We start from the raw sequence: 19,488 nt of genomic DNA on the forward strand, positions 1-19,488 counted from the left end.
ATATCATATTTAAAGTAAAGTAACGTAACATACTTACTTTCATATTGAAATAAAAAGTCAAGTAATTTCGTTATTTATTCAGATTAGTACAGTCATCCCTCTTTTTTCGCGGATAATGTAGACCAGACATGCCCGCGATAATCGAAAAACCGCAAAGTAGGATCACCCCTATTATTACTACATACCATGCTATGTTTTCGCGCCTATACAAGTACAATTATCAAGAAGTGTACAGACGCTCCCCTACTTATGGACGAGTTAGGTTCCGAGCGATTGTTCATAAGTTGAATTTGTTTGTAAGTTGATTCAGTGCTATATTTTGTATTATAATTTATGTTTAAGGCCTAAATAAGTATATTAAAGGTTTATATAAGTGCATTTGTATGTTTAAGGCTTGTATAAGTAACACACATTGGTTTGTACTGAAAAAAACATTTAATAAAATGGAGAGAATATGTACAGTACTGTATAGAGAGATTTCTTCTTTTTTTCATCATAAATGATGCGGTAGCACTGTATGGCATCATTCAATTAATTTGCAAACTTTGTGCAACGTTCAATATTTGGGTCCTGCTGCTCGATCTTTCTGTTTATAAATGGTACTGACGGTCGAACGATTCAAGTTGTATGCCCGTGCAACGCTCACCACTCTCACGCACATCAAGCTTCGTTATTATTGCCACTCGTTTCAAATGAAATGGCTTGCCTCTTCCTTGCACCTCCCTCAATAGAAGCCTTTCACTTTTTACCAACCATATTCAATAATGGATGCACGAGATATTTAATGATACAAATGAAAAAGGTTCTTTGCGCACTGGAGATACGTTCACGCACTTCCGCATTGCAACGAATTGGACAGAAGAAGGTAGATGCTGGGTGAGCTGAGCTCTCACAGCGCCAGGCGTCGGTATTAGCGGCGGAAAGAAGCACTACTCGGAAAAAAATACAAAATCGAACTTACGAACATTTTTCGACAGAAACGCAATTTGCAGACATGTTCGTATGTACCGTTGTTCGTAAGTCGTATGTTCCTAAGTAGGGCAGCGTCTGTATTTATTAAATATCACAATTACAAGCACATGAAAAGAATGTAATGTATTAATATCTAAATAAAATCTATGAATTAAAAGAAATGGATTCTGTACTCACAGTGAAAATAGTTCCTCTCCACTTGATTTAAATAATAAAAAAACTGGTTATTGGAGCTATAGTCCAAGTCCTCTTCGGCAGATTTGAGAGGCATTTTTTAAAAAGAAATATTATTGTTATTGTCTTGACACTGACAAGACAATTGCCAAATTCAATGGCTCTGACCCTTTTGTCATCAGTCTCCTTCTGAGTGGCCCCAGGCAGTGTGTTGATGTCCTATCGTCATGCCAGCTTCACGACCGTATCCACGGCGCAAATCCATCATAATGCTGGTTCATTTTTTTTTATTTCTCAGAGTCGGAGTCAGGGTGTCTTAGTCCACATAAGAATTTGCATTTCCTCGCTTTGGAAAATGCGTGCTTTGCGCAGTGAACAGCGCCGCATGTGCACCGATGGCCAAGCAAAAGCGGCAGTGTGTCGTGGAGAAGAACGGTCGCTGCAACGTGCAGCACGGCAACCTGGGCGCCGAGACCACCCGCTACATCTCTGACCTCTTCACCATGCTGGTGGACCTCACAAAAATTTATTTTTATTTATTCGCAGCAGACAGATCGACACAACACGTGTGCATCTCCAGACTGGAAGAGCGTTCACTTACCCTGTCTTCCTCTTAACCCCACGGTGGAACTCATTAACATTAACATGGTTCCTACCAGCTGAATTATCTACAAAAGAACGCCACAGTGTAGGTTAATTTATGCCGCAATGGCGTGCTACGCTTTTAGCATATCAAGGAACGTCAATATTTAGGAGGCATTTTCAACCGCGGCCCAAAATATAGTCTTTCTCCACAGATGTGCGCGATGCGAAATTCACTCGCAACAAAACAGGAAATGGCAAGACATACTGCATCGAGCGTATCACTTTATCTTTGGCGCTGAGTGCTACCCAATTTAGCACTGAAGAAGAAGTGGTTCCTGACCTACCATTTTCCACCGCCATTGTTCATCTCCTGTGTTCCGCTTGCGAGTGTCAGCGTGGATTTTGACATTTTTATGAACTTTTTTATACTTAAGATAAAAAAAATGTGATGTACTGAAGCCGTGAAGTGGCAAAGGATCACAGTAAGTACAACTCTTTACGTACTTTTCAGAAGTTGAACAACACTGCGTTTGAGACACGGTTCTCTGCCAGCCATACTACATGGATTTGGGGACCGTGTATTGTAATGTATTGACAGAACTTGAAGTTGAATGAAACGAGAAAACTGCAATTATTGAGCTCAGGGGAAAACCGATGAGGCCAAACTGAGTTCTTATAGTATGCAGTGTTAAGAGCAAGCCAGAAAGCAAGAGTTCTTGTTGACTTCTTCCTCCACCTTGTGGGGTACTGTGATCCTTCTTCACTTGGCGGCTTCAAATTTTGCGGCTTCACTACATTGCAGATTTTTTCTGATGTATATATAATAAAAGTTATTAAAAATGTCAAAATCTATGCTGAAACTCGCAACCAAAAGAAAGATGAAAAACAGCAGTGCAAAATGGCAGAGGTCAGGGGAGCGCTTCATCTCTCAGCACCAACGAAAGAATCTACAATTGTACATATATATATATATATATATATATATATATATATATATATATATATATATATATATATATATATATATATATATATATATATATATATATATATATATACGAGGCATCCATTGTGTTGACAAAAAACAGAAAATATACCCGCAAATGAGACTGCGTCCTATCACACGGTGCGTTTTATAGGTGTGAAAATACGGTATATATATACATATATATATATATATATATACCGTATTTTCACACCTATAAAACGCACCTATCACACGGTGCGTTTTATAGGTGTGAAAATACGGTATATATATACATATATATATATATATATATATATATATATATATATATATATATATATATATATATATATATATATATATATATATATATATATATATATATATATATATATATATATACCGTATTTTCACACCTATAAAACGCACCGTGTGATAGGACCCAGTCTCATTCGCGGGTATATTTTCTGTTTTTTGTCAACACAATGGATGCCTCGTCCGATAAGACGCTAGCATGACACTAGGCTAGCGTATGTTATGCTAGCCGCTAGCATATGTAATGCTAGCTGCTAGCGTATGTTAGGCTTGGCACTAGCGTGTTTTTTTAAAGACAGCACGAGCAAAACTAAGTTGGATAATGCTTTATTGAGGTAAAAGGTACAGTCTGATATAAAGAGTTCAGCATTTATCATGCTAGTCTCCACTGTGAGTCAGAGTTGTGTATTCCGGGAACAGTGCTGGCCGATACTTGAGCCCAGTCATCCACAATCCATTGTAACTCGCAACATGCATCACTCCCAAGTCTTTGATTCTCCTCGCTGTTATATTGGCATGGACAATTCATTCCAAATCGTCATATAACTTGTGCGACGCTGCCTGCCCAAACTACAATGTTGGCCATCCGTTAGCAATCTGTTAGCAATCCGTTAGCAACGCTGTTAAATTGTGTTCGATCCATGGCTTCAGTCCATTTTCCAAGCGTTCACACCCGCGTTGTGTTGTCATTCACGCCAGGCGTTTCCTCTGTATAGCTCTAATATGCTGTTTCTTTAAGTATTGAGAGTGTTTTTGAGGGTTAAAGGCGCTGCAAGCACACGGAGGTCAAATGCCTTGCCACTCCCCTGGGATCTTTTGAATGGATTTACCGTAATGCTTGGAATGCGCTGGGAGGCTATTTTTAGGGTGAACGTCCGCTGGGTTGATCACAATAAGTGGCGTGCCAGCAAGAAATAAAACCAGTCACTCAAGCGGTCAGAGCCATACAAAAATTGAATTTAGTGCACAAACAAGATGCACCGACCGATTGGGCGCATCGACCTTTTTAGAGAAAATTTTAGACTTTTAAGTGCGCCCTATAGTTGTGAAAATACGGTCCATTTATACATATGCCGGTGAATTTTGCCTTTTTTGAGTCGCCGTTGAAAATCCCTCCTAAATATTGACGTTCCTAGCTGGCTAGCAGAATTGCCCGCCATTGGAGCAAAAGGAATTCAGCTTGTAGGAAACTTTTTAATGTTAATGGAATCCGCCGTACGGTTAAAAGTGACACGCAGGAAGTGAATGCTTTTTCCATCTGGAGATGTATGTGTGTTGTGGCGATCTGTTTGCTGCAAATAAATAAAAATACATTCTTGTGAGGCAAAGAGGTCCGAGGTGTAACGTCTGGTCTCTTCGTCCAGGTTGCCGTAATGCACATTGCAGCGGCCGTTATTCTACCCGAAGCTGCAAAAATGCTAATTTTCGTGTGTACGAAGACACCCCGACTCCAAGGAATATAAAAATACACCAGCATTATGATGGATTTACGCTGTAGCTACGGCCGTGAAGCTAGCATGACGAGAGGACATCAACACGCTGCATGGGGCCACTCGGAAGGAGATGATATCACTGCCAATGAATTTGGCAATCATCTTGGCAGTGTCAAGACAACAACAAAAGCAATATTTGTACAGGAAAAATGCCTCTCGAATTTTACAAAGAGGAGTTGGACTTAAGGTCCAATAACCTTTTTTTATGATTTAAATCAAGCAAAGAGGAATTATTTTCCCTGTGAGTGCAGTACTTAAAGTATTTAATTTTCTTAATTTATAGATTATCTTTAGATATTAATACATTATCGTCTTTTCATATGCCTGTAACTGTGATATTTAATAAATACACTTCTTGATAATTGTACTTGTGTACTTGGATTTTCATATTGGCGCGAAAACATGTAGTATGGTATGTAGTAATAATAAGGGGTGATCGTAATTCGTGTTTTTTTTATTATTGCGGCCATGTCTGGTGTTCATTATCCGCGAAAAACGATTGTATTTGTATGATGATATTCCTGACAAAGGGTTAGGTTTTTTTTCCCACAGCACTGTGTAAAATAATAGCATAAGACAATAATTTACATGTAGTCATATGAATATAGTTTCATAATAATATGAACTGTCCCTTTGAGTTCCTTCTGCATCCCGAGAGCCAGCTTAGCTGCTTCATGAGAAAAAGGCTATAGAAACTATGTAAAGAAATGGCTTCATTCTAATCTGACCCAATGACCAAAACTGCCCCCCTTAAAATAGGAAGTCCACATGGTCTGAGCCTAACAATGGCTAGAATTGCTTTATTCACTACATTAGCGTCTGCAGTAGATTTGTGAGCTTTTTTTAAACACTGTCTCGTTCTCTTTTTCTTCTTTTCTCTGCTTCTAAGGTTCGGTCGGCACCCAGTGCTGATTCTCTCTGTGCTCTTCATGCTGGTGTTTGGTTTGAGTGTTGCCTTCTCTATAAATGTCAACATGTTCAGCACCTTGCGTTTCTTTGAGGGTTTCTGCTTGGCGGGCCTTGCTCTCTCTCTCTACGTGCTCAGTAAGTACATGCCTCACCTTTCTTAGCTCTGTCTCTGCTTCCTCACAACTATTTGCCCATAACAATGTATTTTATGTGCATTAAAATATCTGTGGTACAAGTTGAATTGAATTGACTGCTTTATACATCTATAATGAAATTTAAAGCTTTCACCATGTAGTACACAAATAACGTCATGATGCAACGGCGCCATTTTGTCGTGAAGGCATCGTGTGACAGCGCCGTCAACTTGCAGTTTTTTTGCATGTTGTGTTTTTATGCGCATATAAGCCGTGCCCTGGATTCAGTGACTGGCTTGACTTGGGAAACGTGAAAAGTGGGGTGGATGCGGAGGGGCAGTGGGAGCTTAAGGCGCACGGCGCATGGGTTTATTACCCATTCGATCTCGTAGGGGCCGATGAAGCGAGGGGACAGCTTCCGGGACTCGATCCGTAGGGGGAGGTCTCGGGTGGACAGCCATACCCTTTGACCGACGACGTAGGCTGGTGCAGGGGCACGACGGCGGTTGGCCTGCCTTTGGGCACGGGTGGAAGCATGATGAAGCGCAGACCGGGCCTTTTCCCAGATACGGCCACATCTGGTCAGGTGTGCCTGGATGGTGGGCACGGCAATATCTGCCTTCAGGAAAGGAAACAAGGGGGGTTGATAGCCAAGGGAACACTCAAAAGGGGACAGGTTGGAGGAGGAGTTAGGGTGGGAGTTGTGGACATACTCAATCCAGGGCAGCTGGTCGCTCCAGGTGGTTGGGTTGGCATGGGTGGCGCAGCGAATCGCTGCCTCCAACCGCTGATTGGTGCGCTCACACTGACCGTTAGTCTGCGGATGATAACCCGAGGAGAGGCTTACTGTGATCTTAAGGGTTGAACAGAAGGCAGACCAGACGTGAGAGGTGAATTGTGGACCCCGGTCCGAGATGACGTCGGCCGGGATTCCATGCAGGCGGAAAACATGCTGCGTAAGGAGGGCGGCCGTCTCCTGGGCTGACGGTAGTTTGCAGAGGGCGATGAAGTGTGCAAGTGTGCAGCTTTGGAAAATCGGTCAACGATGGTTAGTATGACGGTGTTACCTTGAGATTTAGGAAGGCCTGTGATGAAGTCGATTGCAATGTGCGACCAGGGATGGCTAGGAATTGGGAGTGGAAGGAGTAGACCGGAGCTCGGCTTGGTGGAGGACTTGTTGCGTGCGCACACGTGGCAGGCAGACACGAAGGATCGTGTATCTGCCCTTAATGTCGGCCACCAAAAGCGTTGGCGCAACACCGCCAGTGTGCGGGCAACACCCAGGTGGCAGGTCAGACGGGAGGTGTGGGCCCATTCAAGCACATTGGAACACATTGGGCTCGGAACATAAAGGTCCTTCTGCGTACCTCGTCTTGGGTCCAGCTCCGAATCTTGGGCACTCAGTACTTCAGCCTCCAGCCCCGTCCTCATACTAGCCACAATGCAGGAGTGAGGTCGGATAGTTGGGGGCTCCTCCTCCGAGTTTGGGGGATGGAAAACGCGGGATAACGCATCCGGCTTCCCGCTCCTGGAACCTGGGATATAGTTCAACGTGAAATTAAACCTACAGAGAAACATGGTCCACCTGGCCTGGCGAGGGTTCAGCCTCCGGGCCAACTTGAGGTATTCAAGGTTCTTGTGGTCCGTTAGAACCGTGAAAGGCTGACTAGCCCCTTCCAGGTGGTGCCGCCATTCCTCCAGGGCCATCTTCACCGTGAGCAGTTTCCGGTCCCCAATGCTGTAGTTGCGTTCTGCTGGAGACAGCCTACGGGAAAAGAAGGCGCAGGGGTGCAACTTCCCATCCGCCTGTTTTCGCTGGGAGAGGACAGCGCCGACCCCCACCTACGAGGCGTCGACCTCCACCTGGAACTGCAATTCAGGGTCTGGGTGGGTGAGGACGGGAGCAGAGGTAAACTTCAAATCAATGAACGCTGCTTCCGCTGTGTCTGACCAACGGAACGGGAGTTTCGTGGATGTGAGTGCTGTGAGGGGGGCGGCGACGCGGCTATAGTTCCTGATAAAACGCCTATAGAAATTTGCAAAACCCCAAAAGCGTTATAGCTCCTTTCTCCCTTTGGGCCTGGGCCACTGAGTTACGGCTGCCACTTTTGGGGCTGGGCCTGTGATTTGGTGGCAGGCACAACCAGCCACCAATCTGGTCCGGGACCTGACACAACCCTCGATAGGTTCCTTTTAATAACTGCAGCTGAAAGTCAGGGTGGAGGCGGGGCAAATAGAGCTAACCCGGGAAAAAGGAAAGGTATAAAAATGTAAAGCAAAATTAGAATTAACCGTATTTACTCGCACGTAAGCCGCCCGCGGGTATAAGCTGCACCCTGAAAATTGCCGTAATGTTTTTATTTTACAATTTCTTGCGTATAAGCCGCCCCCTGATTCCCAATTTTCACCACCATATTCATGGTTTTAGTAGGGGGTACAAATATCTTACTTTCAAGGGAAAATCTTAAGAAAAATAATCACAAGTGGTATTTCTGATATACTGTATGAATCAAAAGCACATTATTAGGGTCAGTATCATAAGGTAGTTAATATGCCTGTGTTTGTAAATGCAAAATATCAAATTATTCAATTTGGAAGAAAAAATAAATCTATCTTGATGTGAACCCGGGACCCACGTAAGATGGATGTGCCCCGAGCGAGCAGTGACGGGAACGTGAGTTATTTCACGTTTTATGCAAGATACGTACGTTTCTTTTCTTGAATCTCATTCATAGACATCAAAACAAATTTTGTTTAGCGTTTTATCTGTTTATCTTTTCTCAGTTTTGAAATAAATGAAAGTATTGGCTGAATTTGTGACGTCACATGCCGACGCAAAGGCGCCATCTTGAAGTGACGTCATTGTGTCGCGGCACCGTCAATTTGAAGTTTTTTGGCGTGTTTTTATGCGCATATAAGCCGTACCCTCGTTTACAGTCATAATTTTTTGTCCGACAAAAGCGGCTTATATGCGAGTAAATTCTGTGTAAATTTAGATTAAACTTATTTTTGACTGTCTGTATCGTAATCCAAGTTCATTCAAATTTGTTTATGTTATGTTACGTGCATGTTGCCGTACAAAACGTCTCTCTCTCTCCCCCTGCGTGAAATCCATCTAATTTTGTTACTTTTAAACATCATAACCACTAGTTATTTGTTACTCTGTAAATACACGGCAAATTAGAACAAATAAAAAAAAAAAAAAATTCCAATATACTGTTTTTTTGTGTTTTTTCAGAGGGTTAGAACAAGTTAATTTGTTTTTAGTTCCATTTCTATGGGAAACGTTGATTTGAGATACGAGTAAATCGACATACGAGCTGAGTCCAGTAAGGTATTAAGCTCGTATCTCAAGGTATCACTGTACTTGTGTCACTCTTCTCATTCATGTACAACCATGTTTTCCCTTCCATGTGATATGCACTTCACTTGCGCTTGTGTTTCATTTCATGTTATGCTGTGTCCAGATCGGCCGTGTTTTGTCGCGCATCTATGCTTTTGTATCCATAAAGCACATCATTGTGTACACAGAACACGTACTTGTGCACTTGGAAAATGATTTCTAGGTACGTGGTGGGGCTGAATGATATTTGAAAACACTGATATTTGATTTTTGGGTGGGATGTGATATATTGCCATGTTCATTCATCTTCCATACTGCCCATCCTCGAAAGGGTTGTGGGGGTTGCTGGACCCTAACCCAACTGTCTTTGGGCGAAAGACAGACTACACCCTAGACTGGTCACCAGTCAGTCGTAGGGCACAGAGAGACAGACAACCACTCACACTGCCACCGAGTGGCAATCAAACCCAGACAGCCCGCATCAAACTCTGGCGGAAGAACCACTGCACCATCGGGTGGCTGATGTTGCCATGTATATTGTGATATTAAAAATTGTTCATTTTTCACCAGACTTGAATAGCTCTTTTTGGGAAGACGTTGGTGAGTGTACTTGTCACCGAGTTAGGAGGGGGGCAACTGAGGCAGCTCTCGGGCGCTGAATTGAAGCTTATAAATGCGACACACGTTTGAATCAATGTAAAGTAGTGATCGACCGATATGGGTTTTTCAGGACTGATATTAGGATTAGATTATTAGTATTTAGATTAGACCGATAACCGATATTCATTTGCAGTAGAAGTGTAAAAAATTGTGTAAAAATGCAAGCCCTGAAGTTGCACTGCCCTGGCGGCCGAGTGGCCAGCGATAAACCTCACAGTTCCGGGGTTGAGGGTTCGATCCCAGGTCAGTTCTTACTATGTTTGCATGTTCTCTGTGGCCTTCTGTGGGTTTTCTCTGAGTACTCAGGTTTTCTCCCATATCCCCAAAACATGCATGGTAGGCTGGCTGAACAATCTAAATTGCCCCTAGGTATGAGTGCGAGCGTGAATATCTGGCCACCAAATCAGGGTGTCCCCCACCTAGTGCCCATAGTTAGCTTGGATAGGCTCCAGCACCTCCAGGACCCTTGTGAGGATAAGCGGTTCCAAAAATGAATAAATGAATTTACTATATATGTTGATATATTAAAGACATGACAAAGTCAAAACGGTCTATTCTACCCCTATATTTATTAAGAGGGTTACAACTTATGTTGATGTATGTTGTTGGATTTACAATTCAACTTTATCTGTATAGTGGCAAGGCAACAGAGTGTTGGGTGGTTAAATTTACATTGGTGCTGGTGTGTATAAGGTGGCGCTGAAATGAAGCATAGCAGTCAAAAACATCAAAGCCTTCGACTTAACGAGCAGCTGTGCTAAATATGTTAAAACATGAGAGAGCAGGCAGGAGAGACAAGAGAGAGCTGCACCTGCATCTGAGCTGAAATTACCCAGTTTTAAATTGTTTTCTTCATATCGGACGGTCGAATTGAAAAAGGGCCGAAAAGGGTATACGTCAAATTGCCAAATATCGATATTGGTCGATCACTCATGTAAAGCCTCAACCACTCGTGTATGTAAGGCAAGGCAGCCATAAGGACTTGACAGACAGATAATAATAAAAGTATTGCATGTACTGCAGTGTGAGTATTGTGCATGTGCACGATACAAATGAGACATCAGTAAGGCATAGTACACGGTATTACGTACATGGAATTTTGGAATAAATCTAACGCCATCCTTTTCTCTTTCTATCAGTGATACATTCAGAATGCGCGCTAGTATGGAAAGGCAGAACAAAATCTTTTTTTAATTTGGGAAACAAGTTCCGAAGGTGACCTAGTGACCAAAATTCCTAAAAATAAAATGAATTACACTTGAATAACTTAACTTTGATTCAGCCAATAAAGTTATATTATTTTTTCATTGAGAATCCAGAGAACATTTAGAGTTCAATGTGGAATCAGTCACTCAATCAATGCACTGGCAATATTCAGGCTGGTACAGACGCTCCCCTACTTACGAACATACGACTTACGAACAACGGTACATACGAACATGTCTGCAAATTGCGTTTATGTCGCAAAATGTTCGTAAGTTCGATTTTGTATTTTTTTCCGAGTAGTGCTTCTTTCCGCCGCTAATACGCCTGGCGCTGTGAGGGCTCAGCTCACCCAGTATCTACCTTCTTCGTTGCAATGCGGAAGTGCGTGAACGTATCTCCAGTGCGCAAAGAACCTTTTTCATTTGTATCATTAAATATCTCGTGCATCCATTATTGAATATGGTTGGTAAAAAGTGAAAGGCTTCTATTGAGGGAGTTGCAAGGAAGAGGCAAGGCATTTCATTTGAAACGAGTGGCAATAATAACGAAGCTTGATGAGCGTGAGAGTGGTGAGCGTTTCACAGGCATACAACTTGAATCGTTCGACCGTCAGTACCATTTATGAACAGAAAGATCGAGCAGCAGGACCCAAATATTGAACGTTGCACAAAGTTTGCAAATCAATTGAATGATGCCATACAGTGCTACCGCATCATTTATGATGAAAAAAAGAAGAAAACTGTGCAATCGTGGTTAGATCGCTTCTTTCGGCCAGTTTCTAATACATAAATCTCTCGCTCTCTATATACAGTACTGTACATATTCTCTCCATTTTATTAAATGTTTTTTTCAGTACAAACCAATGCGTTTTACTTATACAAGCCTTAAACATACAAATGCACTTATATAAAGCTTCAATATACTTATATAGGCCTTAAACATAAATTATAATACAAAATATAGCACTGAATCAACTTACAAACAAATTCAACTTATGAACAATCGCTCGGAACCTAACTCGTTCGTAGGTAGGGGAGCGTCTGTACTTCAAATAGCAACAAGCTGCGCTAAAATTGAATGGTAATCATTCCACATTCCCTTCCTTTTTTTATTTCATAAACACATTGAATAATTAAATGGGTACAAAATCAGTAAATGGGTCTTCATCTTTATATGCAAACTCACAAGTTAGTGATTTCCCTTGATTATGAAAATCAAAAAGGATTAATTAACGATTGTTTTTGCAAAATTTCGAGATATTCTGTCCTCTCGGCTGATTATTTAATGTTTCGGACCGTAAGGCACCGGATTATGCGTGCCATCAATATAGGAGTTTATTTTTTATACACCTGATTAAAAGGCCTGCGATTGGCTGGCTACCGTTTAACTACACCTCAGGGTGTCCCCTGCCTAGTGCCCGTAGTTAGCTGGGACATTTGTCATTTGCTCTTTTTCTTTCAACGCTGTAAGTATTGTTTTATCTGTTCATTATTTTTCTGTGCTGGTTATCCTCACAAGGGTTGCGGTGCTGGAGGTTATCGCAGCCAACTGTGGGCAGTAGGGTGGAGACACCCTGAATTGGTTGCGAGGTAATCGCAGGCCGCTGCCGGCGATGCGATCAGTCGCCCTTCTACTGTGTTGGGAACCGAAGCCCTGTCACACAATGTGGCCAGCATGGCAAGAGAAGACGCCAGGATGTTACGTTTGTTCTCACTGACTGTTGCAGTGCCTTCTATTGGTGGAAATATTTATGTATTTACGTAAAAAATATTTTCAAGTTGCTTTGCTTGTCTTCTAATTTAATGCATCAGTTCAAAGTCATATCCTGGTAAATACTGATGGTAATATGAATTAGTTTATTAAATGTTTACCGCTCCTCAGCCCAGATAGGATAGTTGATGTATCATAAAACCTATTGTCATGTTCCTAGCAAAATCATTGAGTGATAAATTACCAATTTAAGATCTCTGTGTGTGCTATGACAGCCAGCAGTTTTTCATCAACATTTTTTATGGTTCTGGCCATTTTGATTCTCCTTTTTGTGCCATCAGCTGTTTTGTTTCAGTTGCAAAGTGTGGAAGTGACTGGTGAATGAATAGATGAAGAAAAGAAGGGAGGATGGGCAAGTAGCCTTCACGGAGGATGGGGTCTTTGGTGAGAGAGACACTTCAGTGGTAAGAAGAGGCTGGATAGTGAGGCGATATCAGGACAAGCTTACAGGGTTGGGGGTGGGCGGTGCCATAATTAGCACAAGACCATTCTGTTACTCAGCTAGAACAAAAGATTTATGACATTATGTGTGCGTGTGTGTGGATTTATTGTGTGTACAATATTTCGGTCAAAATAGCAGCAGTAGAATCCTCCAAAGTGAGTTGTTACAGTGTGTCTTTTTTTAGTTTGGTGGTAGGTACTTTTCATTTCCTTGTTGACAGTCATTCGTATCGACTAGGGAGGTCCCTGATCAGAAATCGGATTGTGTTGCATCGGAAATCGGGCCCCATTGGGTCGTTTCAGAGGATCCAAAATTGGGTAAAAGATCAAGGTTATTAATTGTGTTTGTTTACATTTTTAGGTATTAATAATAATCGGACATAGGCCATGTCGTCATTACCACAACACAAAAGCCTACTTGTCATCACACGCAGACGCACACGTATTAACTCTTTTGCTGCATTGATTGAACGATCGCTGCTAGCCCTCACAGTCAAAATGGATTGGACGTCTCTCGCTGTCAGTGGCGGTGACATATAATCACTTGCTATGGCAATTTAAGAGTTGAGATAACAACTAACAAAATGATCCATAGGTAGAATGTTCTAGAAACATTTCTAGATATTGTCATACTTCACCACTTCGCGGCTTCTGTACATCGCTTCTTTTTTATAATAAGTTCATAAAAATGTCAAAATTCACGCTGAAACTCGTAAGCGGAAGACGGGATAAAATGGCGGAAGTAGGGCCCCGTTTAATATATTTTATATAAAAGGGCGAGGAGGACGACATCTTTTTGTTGCGAGTGAATTTCCCATCGCACACATCACCTGTGGAGAGAGTACGCCGAGCCTATTCCAGCTTTGTTTGGATTTTGAGTTGCTGTTGAAAATGCCTCCTGGGCCATCTAAGGCAAGAAAAAAATAAACATGATGACAGTGACTGAAAAAGTTCTGTTGCTACATATGCTAAAGCACGCCATTGCAGCATAAATGAATCTACCGTGCGTTATACCAAGAAGAAGCGAACATTCGGAAAACGGCAACGATATCCTTTTCCAAGGACACTAAGCCAGTGGCAACCACTAGGAATAAAAAATAGCCATTATTATGAGGGATTAATGCCGTAGATACGGCCGTGAAGCTGGCATGACGTGAGGACGTCAACACACTGCTTGAGCCACTCAGAAACACATCTCCAACTGACCTTGTCAAAATGATCCCATTGGGGAGTCTGGCCACCATAATGTCAACTCTGTATGATGCAGGGTTTGGAGAAAAGTAGCGTGAGAATGTTAACATAAAACATTCACCCATCCATAAATCACGCTTTATCTATTCCTGCTCCTCGAAACACTTTTTTTCCCTGTCGTGATGGAAAGACTCGGCAAGACAAGATGGTGCTGGACGCGCGGACCCAAGACTCTTTTCCACGTCATTTTGGGAAGAATTTCCGCCAGCGAGTTTCCAGGTGCACACACACACACATCCATCCATAAATCACGCTTTATAAGAACTAGAGAATAGATCAAGCGTGATTTATGAATGCGTGGATGTTTTAAAACTCCCGTCACGAAAGGAAAAAAAGTGTTCCAGGAGCACCTAGAAACTCGCTGGTGGACCAACCAGTCACCCGGTTGCGTTTAGGGCACATCATGTAAAAACAACAATTCATACATCAACTCTGTTTGCAGCTGTAACAAATAAAAGTTGGGTTTACACACTTGGAGAAGGTTAAAAAATTCAATCACTCGTCTATTAGGATCCGATAGCTGTTTCTGGCCACCATAAAAAAATAAACTCTACGTTGCACGGTTTGGACAAAGATGGCCAGAGAATCTTAACATACACACAAACTCACACACCCATAAATCGCGCTTTATAAGGATCATAGATAATGTATAATGTAATGTAATTCTTAAAATCAGGCGACTCAAAGTCAAACTTTGGTGCAAAAGTGGGGCATCCCGAGTATCCACTGTAAAGAAACTCCCCATGGAGACACATTAGTTATCTCGCCAGTTTTCTGATTGTTCGGTTGCGGCCCAATGTGACCTTCATGTGTACTGACATCCTTGAAGGCCGTTGTTTCCCTGGGTCTCCTCTCCATGCCCCCCCTGCAGCGGTGCCTGAATAGATTCTTCCTGTTCCTCTACCGCCCGAGGCCAATAGGTCTATCATCTCATCTCATTTTCTGAACCGTTTTATCCTCATTAGGGTTGCGGGGGTGCTGGAGCCAATCCCAGCTGTCTCCGGCCCAGAGGCGGGCGACACCCTGAATCGGTGGCCAGCCGATCGCAGGTCTTAAGGAGACGGACAACCATGCACACTCACATCCATAAGTAGGGGCAATTTTAGAGTGTCCAATCAGCCTACCATGCGTGTTTTTGGAATGTGGGAGGAAACCGGAGTACCTGGAGGAAACCCATGCAGGCCCGGGAGAACACGCAAACTCCACACAGATGGACATGACCTGGATTTGAACCCAGGACCCCAGAGCTGTGAGGGCGACACGCTAACCACTCGCGCCACCGGGCCACCCGGCCAATAGGTCAAATAAGGGAAGCACTGAAAACAATCATATTATTATTATTATTCATTCTTTATTTTCTGTACCCCTTAACCTCACAAGGGTCGCGGGGCGTGCTGGAGCCTATCCCAGCCCACTATGGGCACTAGGCGGGGGACACTCTGAATTGGTGCTCAGCCAATCGCAGGGAGCAAGGAGACGGACAACCATTCACGCTCACACTTGTAACTAAAATGTTCAACCAGCCTACCAAGCATGTTTTTGGGATGTGGGAGGAAGTCGAAGTACCTGAAGAAAACACACGCAAGCCCGGGGAGAATACAAAAACATCCGACTGAACCTGGGATTGATCCCATGATCTCAGAACTGTGAGACCGACACATCAACCACTTGTCCACTGAGCCACCCTCAAAATTCGTTATTTTTAAATTGTATTATTTGTTTATGGTAGTTTGAAGTGATGATGGTAGTTACAGTATACACTAACACAAGCACACAGGCACACGCACGCACGCGCACACACATACACGCACACATATAAAATTAACTCAAAGATAGTTTTTATTTTTTATTTTTTGCTAGCTTCTTCTACAATTTTGATTTCAGCCATTCACGCTCACACTTGTAACTAAAATGTTCAACCAGCCTACCAAGCATGTTTTTGGGATGTGGGAGGAAGCCGAAGTACCTGAAGAAAACACACGCAAGCCCGGGGAGAATACAAAAACATCCGACTGAACCTGGGATTGATCCCATGATCTCAGAACTGTGAGACCGACACATCAACCACTTGTCCACTGAGCCACCCTCAAAATTCGTTATTTTTAAATTTTATTATTTGTTTATGGTAGTTTGAAGTGATGATGGTAGTTACAGTATACACTAACACAAGCACACAGGCACACGCACGCACGCGCACACACATACACGCACACATATAAAATTAACTCAAAGATAGTTTTTATTTTTTATTTTTTGCTAGCTTCTTCTACAATTTTCATTTCAGGGGTTGAGCTGTGCTTGCCTGCTTGGCGATTTTCCATGACCATGGTAGCCAGTTTCCTTATGGTCGGAGGTCAGCTACTGATGCCTGGTTTGGCTGCTTTGTGCCGCAATTGGCCACACCAAGATGACTGGCAGGTCCTGCAGATAGTTATAATAAGCCCTTTTGTGTTGATGTTGCCCTACATGTGGTGAGTTAGCAAAACGTTATGATATAATATATATATATATATATATATATATATATATATATATATATATATATATATATATATATATATATATATCTCCAAACACCCCCCCCCCACACACACACACACACATACACACATACACACACATACACACATACACACATATTATCTATACCAGGGATGCCCAACTCCAGTCCTCGAGGGCTCCTTTCCATTTTGTTTTCCATGTCTCCCTCCGCCAACACACCTGAATCAAATAATCAGGATTGTTATCAAGCTTCTGGACAGCTTGCTGATGAGTTGATCATTTGATTCAAGTGTGGTAGAGGAGGGAGATATGTAAAACAGGAGTACATGAGTAACAGACTGGCCGTTGAGGATGGGAGTTTGGCACCCCTGATCGATATATGGGAATGTTTTATGTTGCAAACACATTGTTACCATAGATATTCTTGATATTTCCATGTGTTATCCTAACTTCACATCTTTTTTTCAGGATTTTTCCTGAATCATTACGATGGCTGTTGACCACCCAGCACTACCAGCGCTCAAAAGCTATGATGCTGCGCATTGCGAGGAAGAACCAGGTTAACTTGGCAAGTGAACCTAGTGGAGTTCTCTCAGGTGAAAAATATTTCATATAAGGATGACATTGATTCATCTTCCATCTTACGCACCCAGCTGACTTCAGGCCAAAAGCAGACAACAACCTAGACTGGTTGCCAGTCATACGTAGGGCACACAGAGAGACCGTGTGCGGTCGATTGGTCGCCGGTCTTTTGGTCGCCGTCTTTTGGTCGCCGGTCTTTTGGTCGCGGTTTTTGGTCGCCCCGACCTCGACAACGGGCGACCAAAAGACCGGCGACCAAAAGACCGGCGACCAAAAGACCGACGACCAAAAGACCGACGACCAAAAGACCGGCGACAAAACAAGGTAAAACAACACGGTCTACGCATCAATAAAAGCCAACAATGGCCATGAGCAGTTTCACTGAGCCGACGTGTGAGTGTATAAGAGTTTGTATGTACATGCGTTGTCCCTTTAAGAAGCTACGTCAGTCAGGGTCTTAACAAGTTCTCCAACAAAATCAATAAAAGTCCGGGAAATCTGGAGCTTTTCTTTAGCCTAATAATTACTAGGGCATTAAGTATGACTAAATAGTAATTCACAGTTTGTATTTAGGGAATTTGAGCAACGATTTAAATGGTAATTATCACTTACCTTCCGGGCGACCAAAAGACCGGCGGCCAAAAGATCGGCGACCAAAAGACCGGCGATCAATCGACTGTGTACCCAGAGAGACAAAGGAACCATCCCCACTCACAATCATACCGCCACCAGCGAAAATCAAGCCTGAGCCTGCCCGCACTGAAGTCAGGCGAATGAACCTCTACACCACGAGGCTATAGGATGACATCAGTAGTTCTAATCGATTTACATTTATCTTGTTTTCACATGACAATATTTTATGGTGAAACAGCTTTGTAATATATTTCATGTCCACAAAGGACAAATATATTTAGATTGACCTATTAATGTTTTTATTTCACCAATTTATTACATATAAATATATAAATTTTTAAACAAATAATTTTCGCCAACATCTAGGTATGTGTGGAGCAGATGTCTGTCAGCATAAGAATATTCAACAATAATCGAAATACACAACTGAAGTGTGTATGAGTTGCATGTCTTTCTTAAAGTTACGAGATCAATGGTTCTATACCCGGCTGCGGACACACTTAGTGGAGTTTGCATGTTTTGTTCTTTCCATGTCTGCAAGTTTTTTTTCTTTTTTCTGTTTCCTCCCAAGTCCCAATTGCAATTGTAAGATAACAGGTTATTTGTCTATACCAGGGGTGGCCAAGTCCGGTCCGCGAGAGCCCCTATCTGGTCTTTTTTCCATATCTCCCTCCACCAACACACCTAAATCAAATAATCTGGATCGGTATCAAGCTTCTGGCTTGCTGATGAGTTCATCATGGTCATCGATTTTCGGAGGAATCCTCAACAGACCACTCAGGTGAACATTCAGGGTACAGACATTGAAATCGTGGAGAATTTTAAGTACCTGGGTGTTCACCTCAACAACAAACACTGGTCCACAAACATAGATGCCCTGTACAAAAGGGGCCAGAGCCGCCTCTACCTACTGAGGAGTCTACGGTCCTTTGGAGTGGGCTGGACACTGCTGAGGACTTTCTACGACACTGTGGTGGCATCTACAGTGTTTTATGCAGTGCTCTGTTGGGGATGCGGGAGCACGGAGAGGGACAGGAACAGGCTGAATAAGCTGGTCAGGGGGGCCAGCTCTGTTCTGGGCTGTCCTCTGGACTCTGTGGAGGAAGTGGGAGAGCGGAGAATGCTGACCAGGATGATGTCCATCATGGACAGCATCTCCCACCCCCTGCATGAGTCTGTGGAGTCCCTCCAAAGCTCCTTTAGCAATAGACTGCGGCACCCTCATTGCAGGAATGAGCGCTTCCGCAGATCCTTCCTCCCATCAGCTGTCAGGCTCTTTAACAAAAAAATGGCTGTGTTAAGACCAGTGGCCGGATGATTCGCCTAAAGACGTTTCGCCGACGGACGTTCGACAGACGGACAGGTCGCCGAATGGACGTTCCACCGAACGGTCATTCGGCCGAACGGAGGTTTCGCTAAAACGGGATTCGCGCGCTCGCCCCGCCCCCGGATCGTGTGTGTACAAGTTTTGCAACCTCGGCCCGCGGGCCATATACGGCCCGTTAGGATTTTTAATAATATCCCTACGGTCATCGGAGGGGTTTCTCCCCG

At 43.0% G+C, this 19,488-nt stretch overlaps 1 protein-coding gene across 1 annotated transcript in view; it reads left to right on the forward strand.

Moving 5' to 3' along the window:
- The window catches only part of slc22a23b (solute carrier family 22 member 23b), a 42,855-nt gene that overhangs the window by 12,186 nt on the left and 11,181 nt on the right, over nt 1–19,488 (forward strand). Inside the window, exons 3-5 of the mRNA XM_077594723.1 lie at nt 5,396–5,550; nt 16,505–16,691; nt 17,191–17,318. Of these exons, the coding sequence (XP_077450849.1) occupies nt 5,396–5,550; nt 16,505–16,691; nt 17,191–17,318 (470 nt within the window). The remainder of the gene's footprint in view (nt 1–5,395; nt 5,551–16,504; nt 16,692–17,190; nt 17,319–19,488) is intronic.

This window comes from Stigmatopora argus, chromosome 24 (assembly GCF_051989625.1).
Source record: "Stigmatopora argus isolate UIUO_Sarg chromosome 24, RoL_Sarg_1.0, whole genome shotgun sequence".
Lineage (NCBI taxonomy): Eukaryota > Metazoa > Chordata > Actinopteri > Syngnathiformes > Syngnathidae > Stigmatopora > Stigmatopora argus.